The 18,888-nt window shown below is 44.0% G+C and overlaps 1 protein-coding gene across 1 annotated transcript in view; it reads right to left on the reverse strand.

Moving 5' to 3' along the window:
• The window catches only part of DOCK1 (dedicator of cytokinesis 1), a 293,238-nt gene that overhangs the window by 10,624 nt on the left and 263,726 nt on the right, over positions 1–18,888 (reverse strand). Inside the window, exons 49-52 of the mRNA XM_064717058.1 lie at positions 16,821–16,966; positions 12,273–12,471; positions 7,027–7,180; positions 2,314–2,459 (exon numbers count right to left, since the gene is read on the reverse strand). Coding sequence (XP_064573128.1) covers positions 2,314–2,459; positions 7,027–7,180; positions 12,273–12,471; positions 16,821–16,966 — 645 coding nt within the window. The remainder of the gene's footprint in view (positions 1–2,313; positions 2,460–7,026; positions 7,181–12,272; positions 12,472–16,820; positions 16,967–18,888) is intronic.

Below are 18,888 nucleotides of genomic sequence, written 5' to 3' on the forward strand. Positions count from 1 at the left end.
TGATGGAAATGAGAGGAAAAATGAAAATATTGACTAAAATGATCCAGCCATGGGGAACAGCTATGGAAGAGAGGATTGGAATAGAGAATTTTCCAGTATATGCAAATAAAGAGTAAAACATGGTGTTTTGAATATCTCTATTCTCACTCCTAAAGCTAGTTCTCTACCTGTATTTTTATTTTACCATTCAGCCTGAAATGGTGAAACAATTTTTAAAAAGTCAGTTCCTGCAACAACAAAGGCACAATTTCAACCGTGGAAAAGCTGACTCGTGCACTGGGACAATCTGTGTTAGACACAACTCTTCCAAAGGGTCAAACCAAACTCCTGCCTGATTCTGCTGAGATTTCTGCATTTCTGCCACCATGACATTTGCTGGAAAGCAAAGTACTCCACAGAATTTCAGAGGGATCCTGGATGACACCTCTGCAAACCAAAGTTCTGCTGGGAAGTTTCCCACTGAACATCTCAGTCAAAATTCAGCATTTCACAGTCAAAGAAAACTTGTGGCTTTGTGGGGTCTCACTGCCCTACTCTGATATGATTGGTAATAAATTCAATTAATTTCCCAAAGTCTGGACTGTTTTGAGGGCAAGGGGTGAGTGATCTCTCCTCTCCTTATCTCATCCCATGAGACTTCCACTGTATTTTCTCTGCCTGCCCAGCTGAGGAGGGGAGTGATGGAGCATCTTTGGTGGGCACCAGCCAGGATCAACCCTCCACACCCCATTAAATGGGGTTTTTTTGCCCATAGAGAAAATAAAAGGCATTTCTCAAAAGTGCTGCTTTAAAGAAAAGGACCACATTCTTTCTAAAAGCTTCCAGCTACAGGAAACAAAGCTGAAAAAGAGAATTTTCCTCAGAAAGCTGCAAACCCTGTTGGTGATGAAGAGTTTCTGAGCTCCTTGCCTCAAAGGGGACACGAGTTTGCCTCAAGGAAATAAATGAGTGGTGACTGAAGGTTGGCAGAGAGGAGCTCCAGGAAGGGAAGGTGGCAGGTTCATGTTTTATTTCCTTTCCTGACACAGGACTGAAAGGCTTTAAATCCAATTTGCTGCTCCTGCTGGTTAAAGCTGCCTGCCCAACAAACCTGACAACATCTGCCTTGGAATGGCCCAGAATGGAGCCAACTTTCCTTCAGGTTCTGCTGTTCCCTCACCCTCCTGGCACTGCAGAGCCCTCTGGATCAGCTGATGGATGCAGGAGCAGGACCCCAGATCCCCTGGGAGGGCTCAGGGACAGGAACTGCAGAAGGGATCATTGTGTGGGACAGGAACTGCAGAAGGGATCATTGTGTGGGACAGGAACTGCAGAAGGGATCATTGTGTGGGAAAGGAACTGCAGAAGGGATCATTGTGTGGGAACAGGACCTGCAGAAGGGATCATTGTGTGGGACAGGAACTGCAGAGGGGATCATTGTGTGGGAATAAGGACCTGCAGAAGGGATCATTGTGTGGGACAGGAACTGCAGAGGGGATCATTGTGTGGGACAGGAACTGCAGAGGGGATCATTGTGTGGGAACAGGAACTGCAGAGGGGATCATATTGTGGGAACAGGAACTGCAGAAGGGATCATTCTGTGGGACAGGACCTGCAGAAGGGATCATTGTGTGGGACAGGAACTGCAGAGGGGATCATTGTGTGGGACAGGAACTGCACAAGGGATCATTGTGTGGCACAGGAAGTGCAGAAGGGATCATTCTCTGGACAAGGAACTGCAGAAGGGATCATTGTGTGGGACAGGAACTGCAGAAGGGATCATTGTGTGGGAACAGGAACTGCAGAAGGGATCATTGTGTGGGACAGGAACTGCAGAGGGGATCATTGTGTGGGAACAGGAACTGCAGAAGGGATCATTGTGTGGGACAGGAACTGCAGAAGGGATCATTGTGTGGGACAGGAACTGCAGAAGGGATCATTGTGTGGGACAGGAACTGCAGAAGGGATCATTGTGTGGGAACAGGAACTGCAGAAGGAATCATTGTGTGGGAACAGGAACTGCAGAAGGGATCATTGTGTGGGACAGGAACTGCAGAGGGGATCATTGTGTGGGAACAGGAACTGCAGAGGGATCATTGTGTGGGACAGGAACTGCAGAAGGGATCATTGTGTGGGACAGGAACTGCAGAAGGGATCATTGTGTGGGACAGGAACTGCAGAGGGGATCATTGTCTGGGAACAGGAACTGCAGAAGGGATCATTCTCTGGGAACAGGAAGTGCAGAAGGGATCATTCTGTGGGAATAAGGACCTGCAGAAGGGATCCCTGTGTGGGAATAAGGACCTGCAGAAGGGATCCCTGTGTGGCACTCACCCGTTGGTGGGCAGGGGGGGACGTGGTGGGGCTGACCAGGTCCTGGCTCTCCATGAGGTTCCCGTAGTCGGCCGTGCTTCCTTTGAGGGGCAGAGGAGGGGGAACGTCGGGGATGTCGGAGCTGGACATCCCATTCAGCTCCAGATCTGCAAAAAACAACCCTGGGTTAACCCTGCCAGCAGCTGGATCCTGCAATTCCACAATGGTTTGGGTTGGGAGGGACTTCATGGATCACCCACTCATGGCTGATGGACTTCCACCATCCCAGGCTGCTCCAAGCCCTGTCCAACTTGGCCTTGGACTCACTTTAAAATGCCCTCAAAATACTTGAACAACCCCCTGTTTTTAATAAAACATCATTTTTGTTTCATGTTTCCCACCAAAACATTCATAGCTTAGAAAATATAATCTCCCCACCTTCAAGCTCGCCTTGTACATTAAAACACAAAGTTTTGCAAAGTGCACGAAGAAAATATAATCTGGCTAAGTTTTATTGACTTTCTCCCAGTAAAATCAAAGTTCTCTGTTAATAAAATGCACAAGTGAAAGCCTGGAATTAAGTACATCTCTCTCCAAAACTTTCAGGCTCCAGGTAACTATAACAAATGAGCAGCCATTAGTTGTTGAGTAAATAAAATCATGCACGAGAAAGTACCAAACATTCATTATTCCTGTGTGCTGGGGAGAAAATTCCCTTTTCTTAGCAGATAAATCCTCCCAGGTATGTGCTGGAGAGGCAAATAGCCTGAGGGACAATAAAGTTTATTGAGGCCTGAGTGATACATAGGTTTTTGGGGAGAAATCCCCCCACGGTGTATTTCAGGGTAATTCAGTCATTTTAATACAGTCATTTTAATTCAGTCATTTTAATAAAACCCACTGCGATCTCTACGAGATAAGAAACTGAAATAATTTGTTTATAAATGGGGGAATTTTATTTAGGGAAAAAAAAAAAAGGTGATTTCTATTTTATTTTACTGGGGTGATTTGTGAAACAAGTGAGGACTTATTTATGCAGATGTTTTTATTGCAAAGCTCATATCAATATTTTATTAAAAGTGTGATTTTATTGTTCTCTAAAATGGCCTCTCACAACACAATTTAACTCTAAGGTGGCTCCATTGATTTGTCACTGAAAACTGCAATTTTACTCCTCATCCTTCCACCTGAACTCCTGACTACATGGAAAAAAAGGTTATTTTCCATCCTGGGACTGCACATTTTCAGTGGCTGCCTCTCCAATAGGCTGAAAATGTTGTTTGTCACCAGGACCTGAATTTCTCATTGCATTTTCCATTGCTCCTGTTTTTCATCCTTCCCTTCCTACAGAGAGGATTTCTCCATTCCCCAGACATTCCTCAGAGTTTCCTTTCTGCATGTCCATGAGAATCTGCTTCTTCATGGAACTGAACTGCAGCTGGAAAACCACACTGGGCATTTGTAACTGAAGATTGATGCTGGGAATGAACTTCCCTGTCCATTCTGGATGAATTCCCCATCCATTCTAAAGAACTCAGGAATCTGAAATATCTGATGTCACAAAACACAGGGCACACAAGGATACCTGTCCTTGGCACAGGTCCTGCACATCTCCCACACTACTAAACATCTATATCTTAGCTACATGTATTGATATCTGAATTTTTGGTTGGTTTTTCCATGCAGCTCAGAGTAATACAGGGAAACATTTGGGAAATGTTTTGGCATATCCTTTTATGTGTTTAGTTAGAGCTGTACCAAAACCCTGAATGCTGCTTCAGAAAGAGAAACCTTCCCATATTTTGTTTTTAGGCCTCTTTGTAAACATTCCTTGGGAAACTGAGTGGAATAACACACAATTTCCCAAAAATAAAGTAAATTTACCCCCCATGAACACTTCAGTTTTGCATTCTGTATGATATTTTTTCAAACAACAAGATTTCACTTCTTCCATGATAAAACTTCTGACTTCACCTAAGCCAAGGTGATCCCAAGAGGATGGAGAGACGCATTTTGTTAGGAATAACCCAAATCCTTTGTTTTTTTTAAACAAATCCTTGGAGGACCCATGGAAAGGCAAGTTTTCAGGAAACATCTGAGGAATGTTATCAGCAGAGCTGGAGAGGAAACAAGGTGTGGAGGCAACTCTGCTTGGAGAACATGGATGGAACCCAACTGTCCCTGCAGTTGTGTCCTGCTCTGCTTCTCCCCCTCTCCCCACATCCCCCAGCTCCTGCTGCAGCTGGGATTTCCTGCAGCCTGTCCATGGCACCTTCCCAACCTCATCCTGATCAAGGATCCAAATAAATAAATCCCTGCAAGTGTGGGCAGAGCATTTCCACCCACGGGGAGAGCTCATGAAATACACAAGCAATGTGTTTGCATTTATCTGGCAACTGTTTAGTGGAACAACAAGATTCTACCCTGAGAAACAATGATTTGATCTTTCCCAGAATTCAGTGAAATCCAGGGAACACCTCCCCTGCAGCAGGTATTGAACAAATCCAGGAATTCTCAGTGTTGTCCCAAGAAAATCTATTTGCTGCAGATCTGTTGATTTCCTCAGCTGAACTAAACCCCCCTAAGATGGTCACTAAAATAATAACCCCAAATTTCTGCTGTGCTCCCATTATTCAGTGAAATTCATTATTCAAGGTGGTTCATCAATGAGTGTGCTCTGAATATTTGTTCCTTGCTGGGCATGTGCCACTGGGAAGATCCTGGAGCTGGCAAAGGATCAGTTAAGGGACCCTTTTTTCATCTTACCCTAATGATCACATTTTCCACTCCCTTCTCCTCAAGTGCCAGCTAACAGGCAGCCTGGATTGCTTAGCAACCCAATAACTGCTTTTAGCCAATTTGGGCTCTGAAGGAACTTCTTTATCCTTGGAATTCCTAAAAAAATTATCACTGTAATTCCTGAAATGATTCTAGACTAGTGCAATAAGCTGATCTTATTTAATGTAACATCCACTAATCTCTAGCATAAAAACATTCTCAGAGATACCTGGTAACTTCAGATACTTTTAAAAAAGAGAAATCAAATTAAGTGTTAATAAAATTTACATATGATAAAAAAAATCCAATTAAAATATCTTTTGCAGAAGTATATATCCCCTAGTTCTCTGTATTCCCTGTTTTTAGCATTTTTAGTTTTTAGTTTCTGGATATAAAATTGCAAAGGAAGGTGAGAGTTACAAGTTCATTGTAATCAAAATATTTGCTTTGTGTGACTGACTGTTTAAGAGAAAAAATGTTGAAGTACCACAGCCAGTAAATAAAGCAGTGACCTTGATGGAAAAGATTTTTTTATGAAGACTGATCATCTCTTCTCCTCCTTACTAACACTGAACTCTTGGCCACTGGAGTTGATTTGGGGATATGTATAAAAAAAGATAATTTTTTTTTTCTTTTTTGTCACATGCTGGCAGCTGCAAACTCGGAATAACAGGTTTTGGGAAAGAGCACTGGGAAAGAAATAGGTGTTGGATTACACCCAGTTCTGCAATAGGGTTTGCTGCAGACTGAAGCAAACAGATGATACTTTACAGAAAAGCTGAGTGATAGATGTCAATGTCAGACAAAAACTACTTCAAAAAGCCTGACCTTTATTTTCCCTTCTGGTTTGTACTTACAACATATCAAAGAGAAGTTTTTTTAATGTACAATTACAAAAAAAAATATTGCTTTTAAAGCCTTCATGCTCCAAAACACTCAATATGGGATCAAGTACAACATGAATTTTTGACTGTTACTCTACACCTAATTAATTGTTAATGATGACTTGAAAAGAAACTGTTTCACTGCAATGATTCTGCTTGCTTTTGTAAAATACTGAATTAATTTTTGCTGGCAAAGGTAAGAGGTTAAGTAATACTGATGCCTTGTGAAGGCTGACCTAGAGCAGAGGATGGACAGAGTTCCAGAATAAGGCAGGGATTTATGGAAAGCATCTCCTCCATGGATGCACCTTGGGCAGCACCAGAGCCCAGCCAGGGCTGCACCCAAGATGAACCAAAATGGCCCCAAAATGCACGGCCGGGCACGGGCTCTGTCCCTGGGATCAGTTCTGCTCCATTTGCACCTTGCAGTTCATTGTCCCATCCCAGCTTAGCCCTGCAGTCCCACCCTGCTTGTTTTTCTCTCTCCAGCCCACGGGGTTTGTGCTCCTGGGCTGAGATTTGGATCATTTGTCCTTGGTGCCCAGCTGGAGCAGGAATTGTTTTGTCTCCCTGCTCTGTGCACAGAGCTCAGCATCCCTGATGTGAAGCTCAGACCTGTCACCCTGGTTTTTTAAGATTTTCTAAGCCTTCTGATGTTGACATTCTTGTAGTGAACTTTCTCACACACTTTCTGTATGTAACTCATTGTTTTGCATTCCTTTGTGGAGGAGGAGAAATTTGATGGACTGTTGGTTTGACCAGCGTCATTGGAGAGGTGGCACTGTCACCATCCAAGCCACTGTCACTCTTAGAAAACTATAAATGTTAGAGTCAGAAAACAAACTTCCCTTTTTGAGAACAGCAGTGTGCACTTGTGTTTTTTCATGTCCTACAGTGACACAGCCCCACACACTAAAGCAGCACAGAATGTGAAAACAGAAAAGCCAAACCTGAGGGATCAATACCTGGTGCAAGAAACACCCTGGTGATGGTGCAACTCACACCAGGGTGTGAAGAACTGCTCAGGACATGCATTTCCACGCTAAAAGGAGTTTATTTCAGAGAGACTTACTGGGCTGGATGCTGAAGGCGAGTTTGGCCCGAGGGGTGATGGGGGGCGGGCTCAGCTGGGAGCTGGGCGGCGCCGGGGACACGGAGAATCGCCGCTCGCTGGACATCACGTTCAGCACCTGGCTCTTGGGTCTCTGCGGCCTCAGGGGGCTGATCTGGGGACGCAACCAGGGAGGGGGGCAAGGAAAGCACAGAAATAAATGTTAGAGATGGAACTGCCATGGTTTGATGCCATACAGGGTGACAGCAGCACTAACAGCCAAAATTGCCAATTCCCAGCTCCAGGGTCCTCCCTTCTCCCAGCCTGGTCTGGTTTGCTGAGCTAATTCCCCAAACACCTGCTTAGTAACACCTGAGGAACTTTAGAGTCTCACAGCACTCAAAAGCTTTATTTTTTCTCACACATATCTACTTTCCTGTTAAAATTTACCTCTTTAACCATTTAACCAGGTTCCTGCTTCCCACATCCTTTCAAGCGTATTTTTAGTAGAATGAATAAGCAAAGCAAATGCTTTTTCAGGGGCAGATAATTATAAAAAAACAACTAAGAAAAACATATAAATTGGTGAAGGAAACATGCCAGGATCAAGAGAAAAACCAACTGGAGGCAGGTCCCCAGGTTAACCCACTCTTCATCAAACTCTCTTTTGATGAAGACATCATCTGTCCAGAAACACCTTCTTGGTGGCTCCTGACTGTGCTTATATTTAATTAATTGAAATATCTATTTTTTTTCCCATCTGGCTGCTTCATAATCCATTCAAATTTTCCATCAGGAACCCTCAAAAGATATTTGTAATCTGATGGGCAACTCATGCTTTAGTTAAGGCAATTCTTTATACTGAGTTTAATTCTGAGTTCTACTGATTTCCCTATTCACCACCCCCACATTAACAGGAATCATAGTGGAAAAAATGAAGCTTTTATTTCAAACAGATCCCAGAAAATGGAGCAGCAGCCTGAAGTTAAAAGGGGAATTACTCCAAGGTGCTGCAGTGGGACAAAACAGAAAGTGCCAGGAGCAATCCAGGCTTTTTCAAAGGATTCTGTCATTTCCCAATGTTTGGATTTCTATGAAGTGTGTTGGGAAGGAGAAATCCGAAATTTTCTTTTTAGAAAACAAACCGTAAAAGGCTTTGCATCAAAGATTGTGCCTGTGAGACCCTTCTACAACGAATGCATGACCAAAAAGTATGGAGCGTTTTTTGGAAAGTTCATCAAGACCTCAGGGTGACCCCTAAGAAATTGTTTTGATGCTAAAAATAAAATTCTAGGGATTACAAAGGTTTCTGCTGTCCACATCCTTTCAAACATATTTTCAGTAGAATGGATAAGCTAAGCAACCACTTTTTCAGGGGCAGATAACGATAAAAAAGCAACTAAGGAAAACACGTTAATTGGTGAAGGAAACATGCCAGAATCAAGAGAAAAACCAACTGGTCCCCAAGTCAACCCACTCTGTAATTGCTGAAATAAATAAATGTGAAATCAATGTCAGCTTCTCCTGTGATTGACAACTTGGGCCTCCTCTGAAAGCTCCACACAAATCACAGATCTGCTGAGGGATGTGAGCTCTTGGGAGGCCACCTGTCCGGTTTTCGGCTGTTTGAAGGGCCTGGAAAGGCCCAGGGTGGCCTTGGGGCAGCCCGCGTATCGAAGGACGAGAAGAGGCTTCAGTTCTTCTTTCGGTCTTTATGTTTATTAATTGTTTATCTAAAAGATTTTCTTTCAGCCCGACAGAGCTCTGCTCAGCAGCCAGCCATGAGCACACTGTGCTGCCCTCCGGGCGGTCACCTATCTTTATACCCAAAGTTACGTGTACAATATTTATCATTTTTCCCCAATACCTTTTATTCTTATTGTCCGGTGCACTTTCAGTAATGACCAATCCCAAAGTGCCACCATCACCACAGAAGATGGAGGAGAAGAAGAAGAAGAAGAAGGACAGGACACGCCCCAATTCCTCCATCTTACTTCTCTAAACCCCCCTGTACAGAAATCCTAAACCCTGTGTCTCACCCTCTAATTAACCAATCCCTTCACCATTCACCCCGGTGAAACCCTCCTGTCCTCATACAGGTGTCGTCTCCTGTGTAGGATCAAAGTCCAGCCACCAGACACTTCTGGAACATTCCAGGACTCCCGAGCCCCCCAAGGGTGCTCTCGGTGGCTCGGCACCTCAGGACTCAGATCCTGAGATCCCACAGCCACCAATCCATAATGAAGCCATTGCTAATTTTTCCTGGTCTAGCCAAGGGCAGATCAATGGTGAGTGATGTTAGACACCACCAAATCAATAAAACACAGCCTGTTCTCCTGATTTCCAGCTGCAGCCTCCCCGTGCTCTGCTAACTACCTGGCCTCAGAGCTGGCTTTGCTCTCAGCTCCTGGGATCAAAGCAAACAAGGACAATTTATGCTGAAGGAGTTGATGTGATACTTAAAAGAAGATAATAAATCTGTAGGAAATGATGAAGATATTACTGATATCTTCACATACTCAAGTGCTTGATTTATCTTTGTTGTTTTATGTAATTAAGGCCTGGGGTTTGATCAGTCAATAAATTCATGGTGAGTGCAGTGAAATTTGGGGAAGAGTATTTAAAGCATTCAATTAAACAGACTCTGAATGCTCTTTTTCCATGCAAACCTAAAAGCTCCATGAAATAATTCTGCAGTTTTAGAATCTCCCCATGCTCTTCCGTGATTCATTTGATTGGAAAAAAGAAGAGCCCACAGAAGACTGGAAACACTCATTTCTTTACACAACATCATTATTGGGAAGAGCAGCAGGAGCACTGCAGAGGTGGGGATGGCCACTGGCATTTTTCTGACTTGATTTTCTCTGTAAATTTGTCTTCTGCTGTAAAATCCCCAAATATTTCAGAAGTTAGAACTAAGAATCTGTTAAAAAAATTCACCAAATAACTGAAATGTTTTAATTGAATGAGTGACAGCTCAATGAGCTGTAAAATTCTCAGCACAATAAATCCAATGTCTGTAATAAAAAATTTAGTAACTAAAAGTATTAATTACTAAAATGTCACTTTAGAAACTTTTAAGTTTAATTTCCATTTCTAGACAAATCTGTACTCCCAACTTTTCTTGTAAAAAAAAAAATCCAATCCTTATTTTTTTTTCTTCACCACTTTTAATCCAGCAAGCTTTCTTCTTCCAAGTTCTTAATGCAGGAAAAGGCAAAATGTCTTTTTCTCCAAACAGCACGGTGGTAGAAGTGCTTTGGGAGTAATTTCAGCTTAAAAAGGGAACTTGCACATGAATGTTGAACACAGGGAAAGCTGAATTTCTACCAAATTTCCCCTCACATCATTAACAGGGGATGCCTCCAGCACGCAAAAACTTTTAGACAAATTTTATCTTTAAACTCATCCTTGATTTTATCTGTTCAGAATTCCAGACGACAGCAGTGGGAATTGGGCAAGCACTCGTGTAAACTGATCTCAAAAGAGTTCCTTCTGCTTCACCTAAAAATGAACCCCACTCCCACCAAACGTTCCAAATTGACTCAGTCGTCTTGGAGCTCACCAAGGCCTCTGCAGAGGCTGAAAAGGGAGAGTTTTTCTCTCAACAGCAAACTCCTTTTCGTATTATTGATCTGTGGACTTGAACAAGCTCAAAATAACTGTAAGTAACCAGTTCTGACATTTCATTTCCCTCCCTCTCCATAAGCAGGGGAATATTGCTCACCCCAGTCAGCCACTGAAAGCTCCTGACTGGGAAGACTGGAAGAACTTGAGTCAAACCATGTTGGGCTTTGCTGATTTTTGCTCCTCAGAAACCAAATGGGAATATGCCCTGAGGGGTTATTTTGTCCTTCTTTCCAGGCAGAATTTGCATTTTTTCTGTCATAACCTTTTCCAATGTCCAAGACCTCTGAGAGCTGAGGTGACCTGGCAGTGACACCAGCCAGCTCCCCAGCATCCTTGGATGCCTCCCAGCTGCTCCAGCTGACTCAGCTGCCCTGAAACACAATTTCCTTCTTCTGTGACACCCCAGGAGCTCTGTTAGTCCGTTTGGGATCTGGGAGATGCCACTGGAAGTCCTGCCATGGTGATCCCAGTCCTCAATCAGTCAAAAAACACAACTGCTGCAAGGTGCAAAGAGAAATGCATGGCACAAAATCCTGAGACGTGGAAATCTGTGCAGGAGGAATCTCCATTTAACCAAAGCAAGGCTCATGCAAAATTTACTGAAGTCAATGGAAAAACTCATTGGTTTCAAAGGTGAAAAACTGAGACCCTCAGATGGGATTTTACTGGAGTTTCTGACTGGGCACATCAAACATAAGAACTCTGATTTTTCAGGCTGTCCCAAGACATGTGTGAGAGATTAACTCATCTTTGAGTGGAAAAGGAGGGCAAAATCCAGAAAACAGAGGAAGTGTGGCTGAACATGTAAATATCTTCCTATAAATACCAAACAGAAAGAATTACAGGATCCAGTTATCACAGGTGAGAGAGAAAGTTTCAAAATCCAGTGTCAATGACACAGCACCAACAAGACTCTGCTGAGTGCAAAGCTGGCTCTACTTGTGCAGCTCTTGAAAAGAACATTCCATTTATTTCCGGGAGGCAATTTTAAACTCTTGGCCTCCAAACAGGTGTCCAGGCAGAGATTTGGAGGTCACAGTCAGTTCACACTCTCCCTGCTCCAGCTTTAGACATCCCTGCTTTCAATTTCCCAGCTCCAACTCCTCGTGTTACCTAAGCCTTGAGGACAGTTCCAGTGAATTAAATCTAAGCCAAGAAGAGAGGGTTTAAGGCAGATATGCCCTGGTTTTAATATCCTTACACACAGGAACCGCTCAGGATTTTCTGCTCCAAACAGCCCTTCAAGGACACACAGCTGCTGACAGAATGACCTCGGAATGTCCCACCAAACACTGTCCTGCAGTGAAATGTGGGCAAACCCATCCCAGCCTACTGGGAAGCAGCAGTTCCACAGGCTGCTGGGATGGCAGCATTGATTTCAGCTATGCTGTGCCATCTGCTCCTTCATCAAACAGTCACCCAGAGCTTTGGGTGAAGATTTTCAGAGGATCTTTTCCCCACTGTAAATCAAATCTGTATTTTTGACTCATTAGCATGTATATTAACACTGTGGTGTATCCCCTCAGAGTTATTTCTGGCCTACAAAGGAGCTAAACGGTAAAAATCAACATTTTGATTTCAAAAGAGAGAGAACATGGCTCAGAATTAGATAAAGCTTTCCTTGCTAATAAAGTTACCGTTTCTGAAAGGATCACTGCTTCAGCCTGCTGCAGAGAAATATCAGTAGATTTAAATTCTTTATCAAATATCTCTTGATGCTTGCTGTTCCTCTTCTCCTTCTTCTTTTCCTTTTTATCTTTATCTAGGTCATCCTTGTCCAATTTATCTTGCGACCTAGAATGCATCTTTTTTGGCAGGAGGGGCTCCAGCACGAACCTAAGGAAAAACGTTGTTGCTCAGATCAATAAAAGGCTGTTTTCAAAACAACTAACTTTTATTTACATATTTCCCAAAGTCTCACCCGAGTTAATGAGGCTTTGCTAATCCAGGAAAACTCATTAGTGGGAGAAGGAGGGGGCAGAAGGTCACACAACCATAATTGTCTCATAATAAAAATTACTGCAGGACTGCTGGAGAAGCAGAGCTGCAGATTTCCCTGCTCTGCAGTAAATTTATTGGTTTCTGGCTGCACAAACTACTGAATTTCACATAAAAAATGGGTTTTTCATTCTGCACTGCCACTCTCCATGCTGTGGCACCTGGAAACTCCAGGGCCACCCCCTGCCATGGACAGAGACACCTTCCACTGCCCCAGGGTGCTCCAACCTTGGACACTTCCAGAGATGGAGCACTCTTGGCCAGACAAAGTATTTTATGGTTTATTTTATATTATAAATGAAAAACATCACTAAGATCACACCTAAACAAAATCATGCTGGCAGATTTAAAGGCTGTCTCAAACCACCACATTACCAAACCAAAACCAAACCAGAACTTCCCAAAGAAGGACACTTTTAGCCCTGGAAAAGCATTTCCCATGCTATGGGGTGCATGCAGGTACAGGCCACAGTCTTTGCTGTGAAATTCCAGAATTCATATTTCAGACAATTTGCACTGACATTATCCTAATCCCCACCATTAGCAGCAATACCCAGCAGCAATATTGCAAATTATTGTTATTTTTTGTTGTTGTTTTCACTCTACATCAGCTCCTTTAATGGGAAGATGCTCAAAGCAGCACCTGCAACTGCAGCCCCTGAGCCATTTCCCAAATCCTGAATGCCACAGGTTGGGAACAAACCCATGAGTTTATCCATCCCATTTTACACACAGGGAAAAGGGAAGGCAGCAATTTGCCCAGGGCCACAAAGAACTCCAGTGACAGAGCCCAGAGCAGAGCCCAGCTCTCCCAGCACCAGGACTTTTTAGGAACCTGAGTTCTGAATTTTGGACTGGGTGGTGCCAGCACCTCCAAGGCCAACTGCAAATTCACAAGAGGAATTTCCATCCTTCAGACAATGATTAACTGCTTCCCTTCCAAGCTCTGTATTAGGACTATCAATTATTTGGATTATTAACATAAAATGGGTCAGCACACTGTGCTCCAACTGGAAGCACTTTGGGACTGCCAAGAGCTGAGAAATCCCACTGGACCCCAGGATTCTCCTGCTCCCCACCACTGAGTGCAATGCTCACATTTGTATTTCTAAATCCCATCCCAAGCAGGGAATATATCCAAGTCTCTTTTTTGAAGTCAGTTTTATTTATACATAGAGTTGGGAGTTGTAAAACACATCCTGTGTCAAAGTCTGCTTTGAGTCTTTGCTTCTTTAAAAGAATGACATTAAACAGAAACTGGGTGATTTGATAAGACCATTCCTTTAGCTTCATGTTTAATTGTTTTTTTGCTTAATCTCTATTCTCAAATTTAATTTATGAAGAGACATGGAAAGACAAAAGGAGAACTGACCATAAACCCCAACAACTCCAGCAGGAACAGGAGGAAACTTCTGCTAGGCAGCAGTGCCAAACCACCCACATGATTTCACAGCCACTTGAATTTTTGAGGTTCTTCATGATATTATTTATATCTGATGATTTTTCTTCTCCTCATCCTGATTAAACAAATGAGGGGTATTTTCAGGTCTTCTCAGTGACAAGAGTTGTTCTTTATTTTCTTGTATTGCCCTGGGCTCAGAGCAGGAGCTGAGCTGCACTGTGGGATCTTTGTGAAAATCCACCCTGAGGAGAATCAGACCCTCAAAAACTGCCACGTGACACCTACCACAACACAGCTGAGAGGTGAGCCTGAAGGAAATAATACCCAATGACAAAGTAAAATACATTTAAAGATTTTGAAGGGAAAATCAGAAAGAGGCAGGGAAATAATCAATATTTTTCTTCTGAGATAAAACAAAGTTGCTCACTTACTTGAGATGGTTTTTCTGCCCAAGTTCCAGCAAGACAACTTTGTTCAGAACTAGTCAGAATTCAGGATCTCTGCTGTCCCACATTTACACCAGAGTGTGAAAGCATCCCAGAGGGCAGTGGAATGAGAGCTGAGCTGTCCACAGCTCCTCCCCATGACTAAATAAACTCTTTGTAATCAAGGCAAGCATCCTGTTGGTCCTTAGGTGCTGGATTTAATTTTACTTGATGCCTTTAGTTTCTAGCCAGGTATTAACTCCCCTCTGAAGGTGCACAGGAGTTTCCAGCACATCCCTGTAAATCAGCAGCCCTTCAGAAGGCTTTAAAAAAAATCAGCTGCCTTGGTCAAACATTGCATTTCTGGATTACAGGGGTGCCTGAGGGGAGGAAGAGAGAGAAGGGACTTCTGAGGCTGCATGGAAAGCCCAGACAGCAAACAGATTATTTTGTTCTTTGAGGGATGTGACTGTGAGACAGGGCTTATCAACAGAATTCCCAGTTCTCATGTGAAATATCTTGATAAGTCTTGAAGTACAATCTTGCCATAAGCAGCTTTTCCTCTGGCAGCTGGAGTGAGCAGCAGTGATTGAGCAGTCAGGTAATCCTGCCCCGAGCTCCTGGGACAGGGCTGGCTGCACACACGGCCTGCAGAGCATCCCTCACACACCTGTGATACTCTGGAAAGAGGAACTGATCTCCTCTTTGGGGTTTTTTGGTGTCGTTTGAATGTTTAGAGGGCAAAAAGGAGCATTGGATTTATCTGGGTTAGAGAACAAGAGACCTTGAGAGAAATGTCTCTGTAGGTTGGGGTTTTTCAGCCAATTTTAGGCTGTCACTTAAAAAATCATGGAATGGTTTAGGATGGAAGGGAACTTAAAACTCATCCAGTTCCAGGGGCAAGGACATCTTCCATCATCCCAGGCTGCTCCAAACCCCAATGTCCAACCTGGCCTTGGGCACTGCCAGGGATCCAGGGGCAGCCACAGCTGCTCTGGGAATTCCATCCCAGCCCCTCCTCATCCTCACAGCCAAAAATTCCTTCCCAATCTCCCATCCATCCCTGCCCCCTGGCAGTGGGAGCCATTCCCTGTGTCACTCCAATCCTTGTCCCAGGTCCCTCTCCTGCAGAAGAGGTTTTACAGCAACTTCTGTCAGCCAGAGAGAAGTCTGATAACAGGATCCATGTTTGATAACAGGATCCATGTTTGATAACAGGATCCATGTTTACCCATGAAAGAATTTCCTACCAAGGGTGTTGACACAGAAACCAAGAAAGAAAGAAGATAAATAAGATAAACCTGCAACTCTGTTCCAATGAGCACTTTGTTTCTTTCCTGACCAATGAGTAAAGTGTAAATTTATGAGTTTTGTAAGAATGGATAAAAAGCATGCATGGCAGAATAAAACCAGTTTGAAGCCTTCTGAAAACAGAGTGTGTTGCTTTGTATTGTCTCCATCTCAATCACAACACTCTCCAACTCTCCTGGAGCCCCCTCAGGTGCAGGAAGAACTCTGGGTCTCCCTGGATTTTCCCTTCTCCAACTGAACACCCCCAGCCCTCCCAGCTGTTTCCAGATCCAAATCTGGGAATGCCAACCACCCTCAAACCCCAGGGAGCTTTGGGGACAATCCCTGGCTGAGGATTCCCCACTCACCCATCCCAGGGTGCTTCAGGGACAATCCCTGGTTAGATATCTCCACCCCAGGGAGTATCAGTGACAATCCCTGGCTGAGGATTCCCCACCCAGGGATTTTTAGGGACAATCCCCAGCTGGGATCCCCACTCACCCACCCCAGGGAGCTTTGGGGACAATCCCCAGCTGGGATCCTCACTCACGCACCCCAGGGAGCTTTGGGGACAAATTCTGTCTGGATATTCCCCATCCCAGGGATTTTTAGGGACAATCCCCAGCTGGGATCCTCACTCACCCACTCCAGGGAGCTTTGGGGACAATCCCTGGCTGAGGATTCCCCACTCACCCACCCCAGGGAGCTTTGGGGACAATCCCTGTCTGGATATTCCCCACCCCAGGGATTTTTAGGGACAATCCCCAGCTGGGATCCCCACTCACCCACCCCAGGGAGCTTTGGGGACAATCCCTGGCTGAGGATTCCCCACTCACCCACCCCAGGGAGCATCAGGGACAATCCCTGGCTGAGGATTCCCCACCCCAGGGATTTTTAGGGACAATCCCCGGCTGGGATTCCACTCACCCACTCCAGGGAGCTTTGGGGACAATCCCTGGCTGAGGATTCCCCACTCACCCACTCCAGGGAGCTCTGGGAACAATCCCTGTCTGGATATTCCCCACCCCAGGGATTTTTAGGGACAATCCCCGGCTGGGATCCCCACTCACCCGTCGGAGCCGGGCCGGGAGGGAGTGCTGTCCGAGGAGAGGGAGGACACGGAGGCCACGGAGAGGGGCCGGGACGAGGAGGGCATGGTGAAGGAGCGCACCATGGAGCGCGGCCGGCTGCCCCGCCGCTCCTCCAGCCCCGACAGCTGCGGCAGGAAACGACACACACGTTACTGCCTCGTCCCAAAAATCTACTGCAAAAAGCAGGCAACCCAACAGAGGGGAGAAATGATGTGTCTGACTCCCTTGATATCAGAAGGCTAATTAATTACTTTATCATACTATATTATATTACACTATATTACATCTAAACTGAACCTGTCACTTCATCTCAAAAACCCAACTCAAGTCAACCCAAATTTCCAGAATCTCGTGACTGTCAGCCCACAGTGCCCACACACACCTGGATGCAGCTGGTCAGTGAATCAAAACACACCAGAATCCAATCACCAATTCCCTTCAGGTAAACAACCTTCCACCATGCATTCCACTTGACCACAACAAGAAGAGCAGCAATTGAGACAAGAATTGTTTTTTCTTTCTCTGAGGTTCAGAGGATGTGAATCCTAGAAATAGCCTTGGGAAGCTGTGCCTTGCTTTTTTCTTGGCTACAAATATCCACACGCCAAAGGGAACAAGGGAAGGTTCAGTGGATTTTCTTCCAGGTAGAGTTTGGTAGCATTAATGAATTAATAACAACAAACACCTCATGTTACCAGCAAAGAAATAGGTTCTAAAGGAAATCCACCCAAAGGACAAAAAAAAAAAATATTTAGGTCCTCACAGGCAGATGTATAATTTTAAGTATATTCCAAGAATTCCTTTGTTCCAATGGTATTTCCAAGCTTTTTTACATCTCGCCTTTAAAAAACTTTTTACATATAATTTTTAATCCATATCTGCCATCGTTGTGACTGCCTTGTCAATATATTTCAGTGAAATGGACTTCATTAAAAAACCCCCAAAACCAAAGTAAAAATCCACAAAGAGAAATTTTATGTCAAAAATATCAAGAGAGCCAATTTACAGAGTGACACCAGGTTAAGAAGGAAATATATTAAAGTTTTGGTTTTGTTTCAGACAATTTCAGAGTTGTGAATATTTCTCCAAGCTTTGTTAGTCATTAATAACTGATATATGCATAAAATAATTGAACTCTTGCAGTCAACAAATAAGAATCTCATGCTGTTTAATTACAGGTATATTTTCCACCCTGTCAACTACTGGTAAATTGGCCTTGTACAAGGAAGACAGAAGAGATAAAACTCCATCAATCCTGAAAATTCTTACTGGTGGGTAGAGTGAAATTAGAGAGATAACACCACTTTCCAGTCATCTCCTTGATGATGTAAATGGATATTACTGAAGTGACTGACATGCAGGTATCATTAATGTTAATTACTTCTGTTCTCTCTGGGAATAAATTACTGTTTGAACTTTTCCCTGAATATATAAATTCATAAGATGAGATTTGAAGGACCACAAACAGAACATCAGTTAAAGGATACCACAAAGGCTGGAATGTTCCCTGTAAGATCTGTGGCTCCATTAAAAAAAGATGTCATTGCTACAGACATTATCCCAGGATTATTTAGGGTGGAAAAGTCTGAGATGGAATCCAAGCTGTGCCCAGTGCTCAGAGCATAAGTCCAAATCCACTGATTGCTTGGACACCCACAGGGATGGGCACTCCAAACTGCCCTGGGCAGCTGTGCCAGGCCTGGACAAACCTTTCCATGAGGAAATTGTTCCCAAAATCCACCCTGAGCTGCCCTGGCCCAGCCTGAGGCCGTTCCCTCTGCTCCTGTCCCTGCTCCCCCCGGCTGTGCCCTCCTGGCAGGAGCTGTGCAGAGCCACAAGGGCCCCTGAGCCTCCTTTGCTCCAAGCAAAATAGGATCTCATAATAGCACCCAATCCATGTATTTTTGACTGAATTATCAATTCTATCCTGAATTAAAAAGCTGTTTGCTTTGTTTGTTCTGACCTTCACACTCAACACTGAAAAGCAGAACAAACCTCCACTGGAAACACCATGAAATTCTCGGCTTTCCCTTAAGGATGAAGCAGC

This window comes from Zonotrichia leucophrys, chromosome 6, assembly GCF_028769735.1.
Source record: "Zonotrichia leucophrys gambelii isolate GWCS_2022_RI chromosome 6, RI_Zleu_2.0, whole genome shotgun sequence".
NCBI lineage: Eukaryota > Metazoa > Chordata > Aves > Passeriformes > Passerellidae > Zonotrichia > Zonotrichia leucophrys.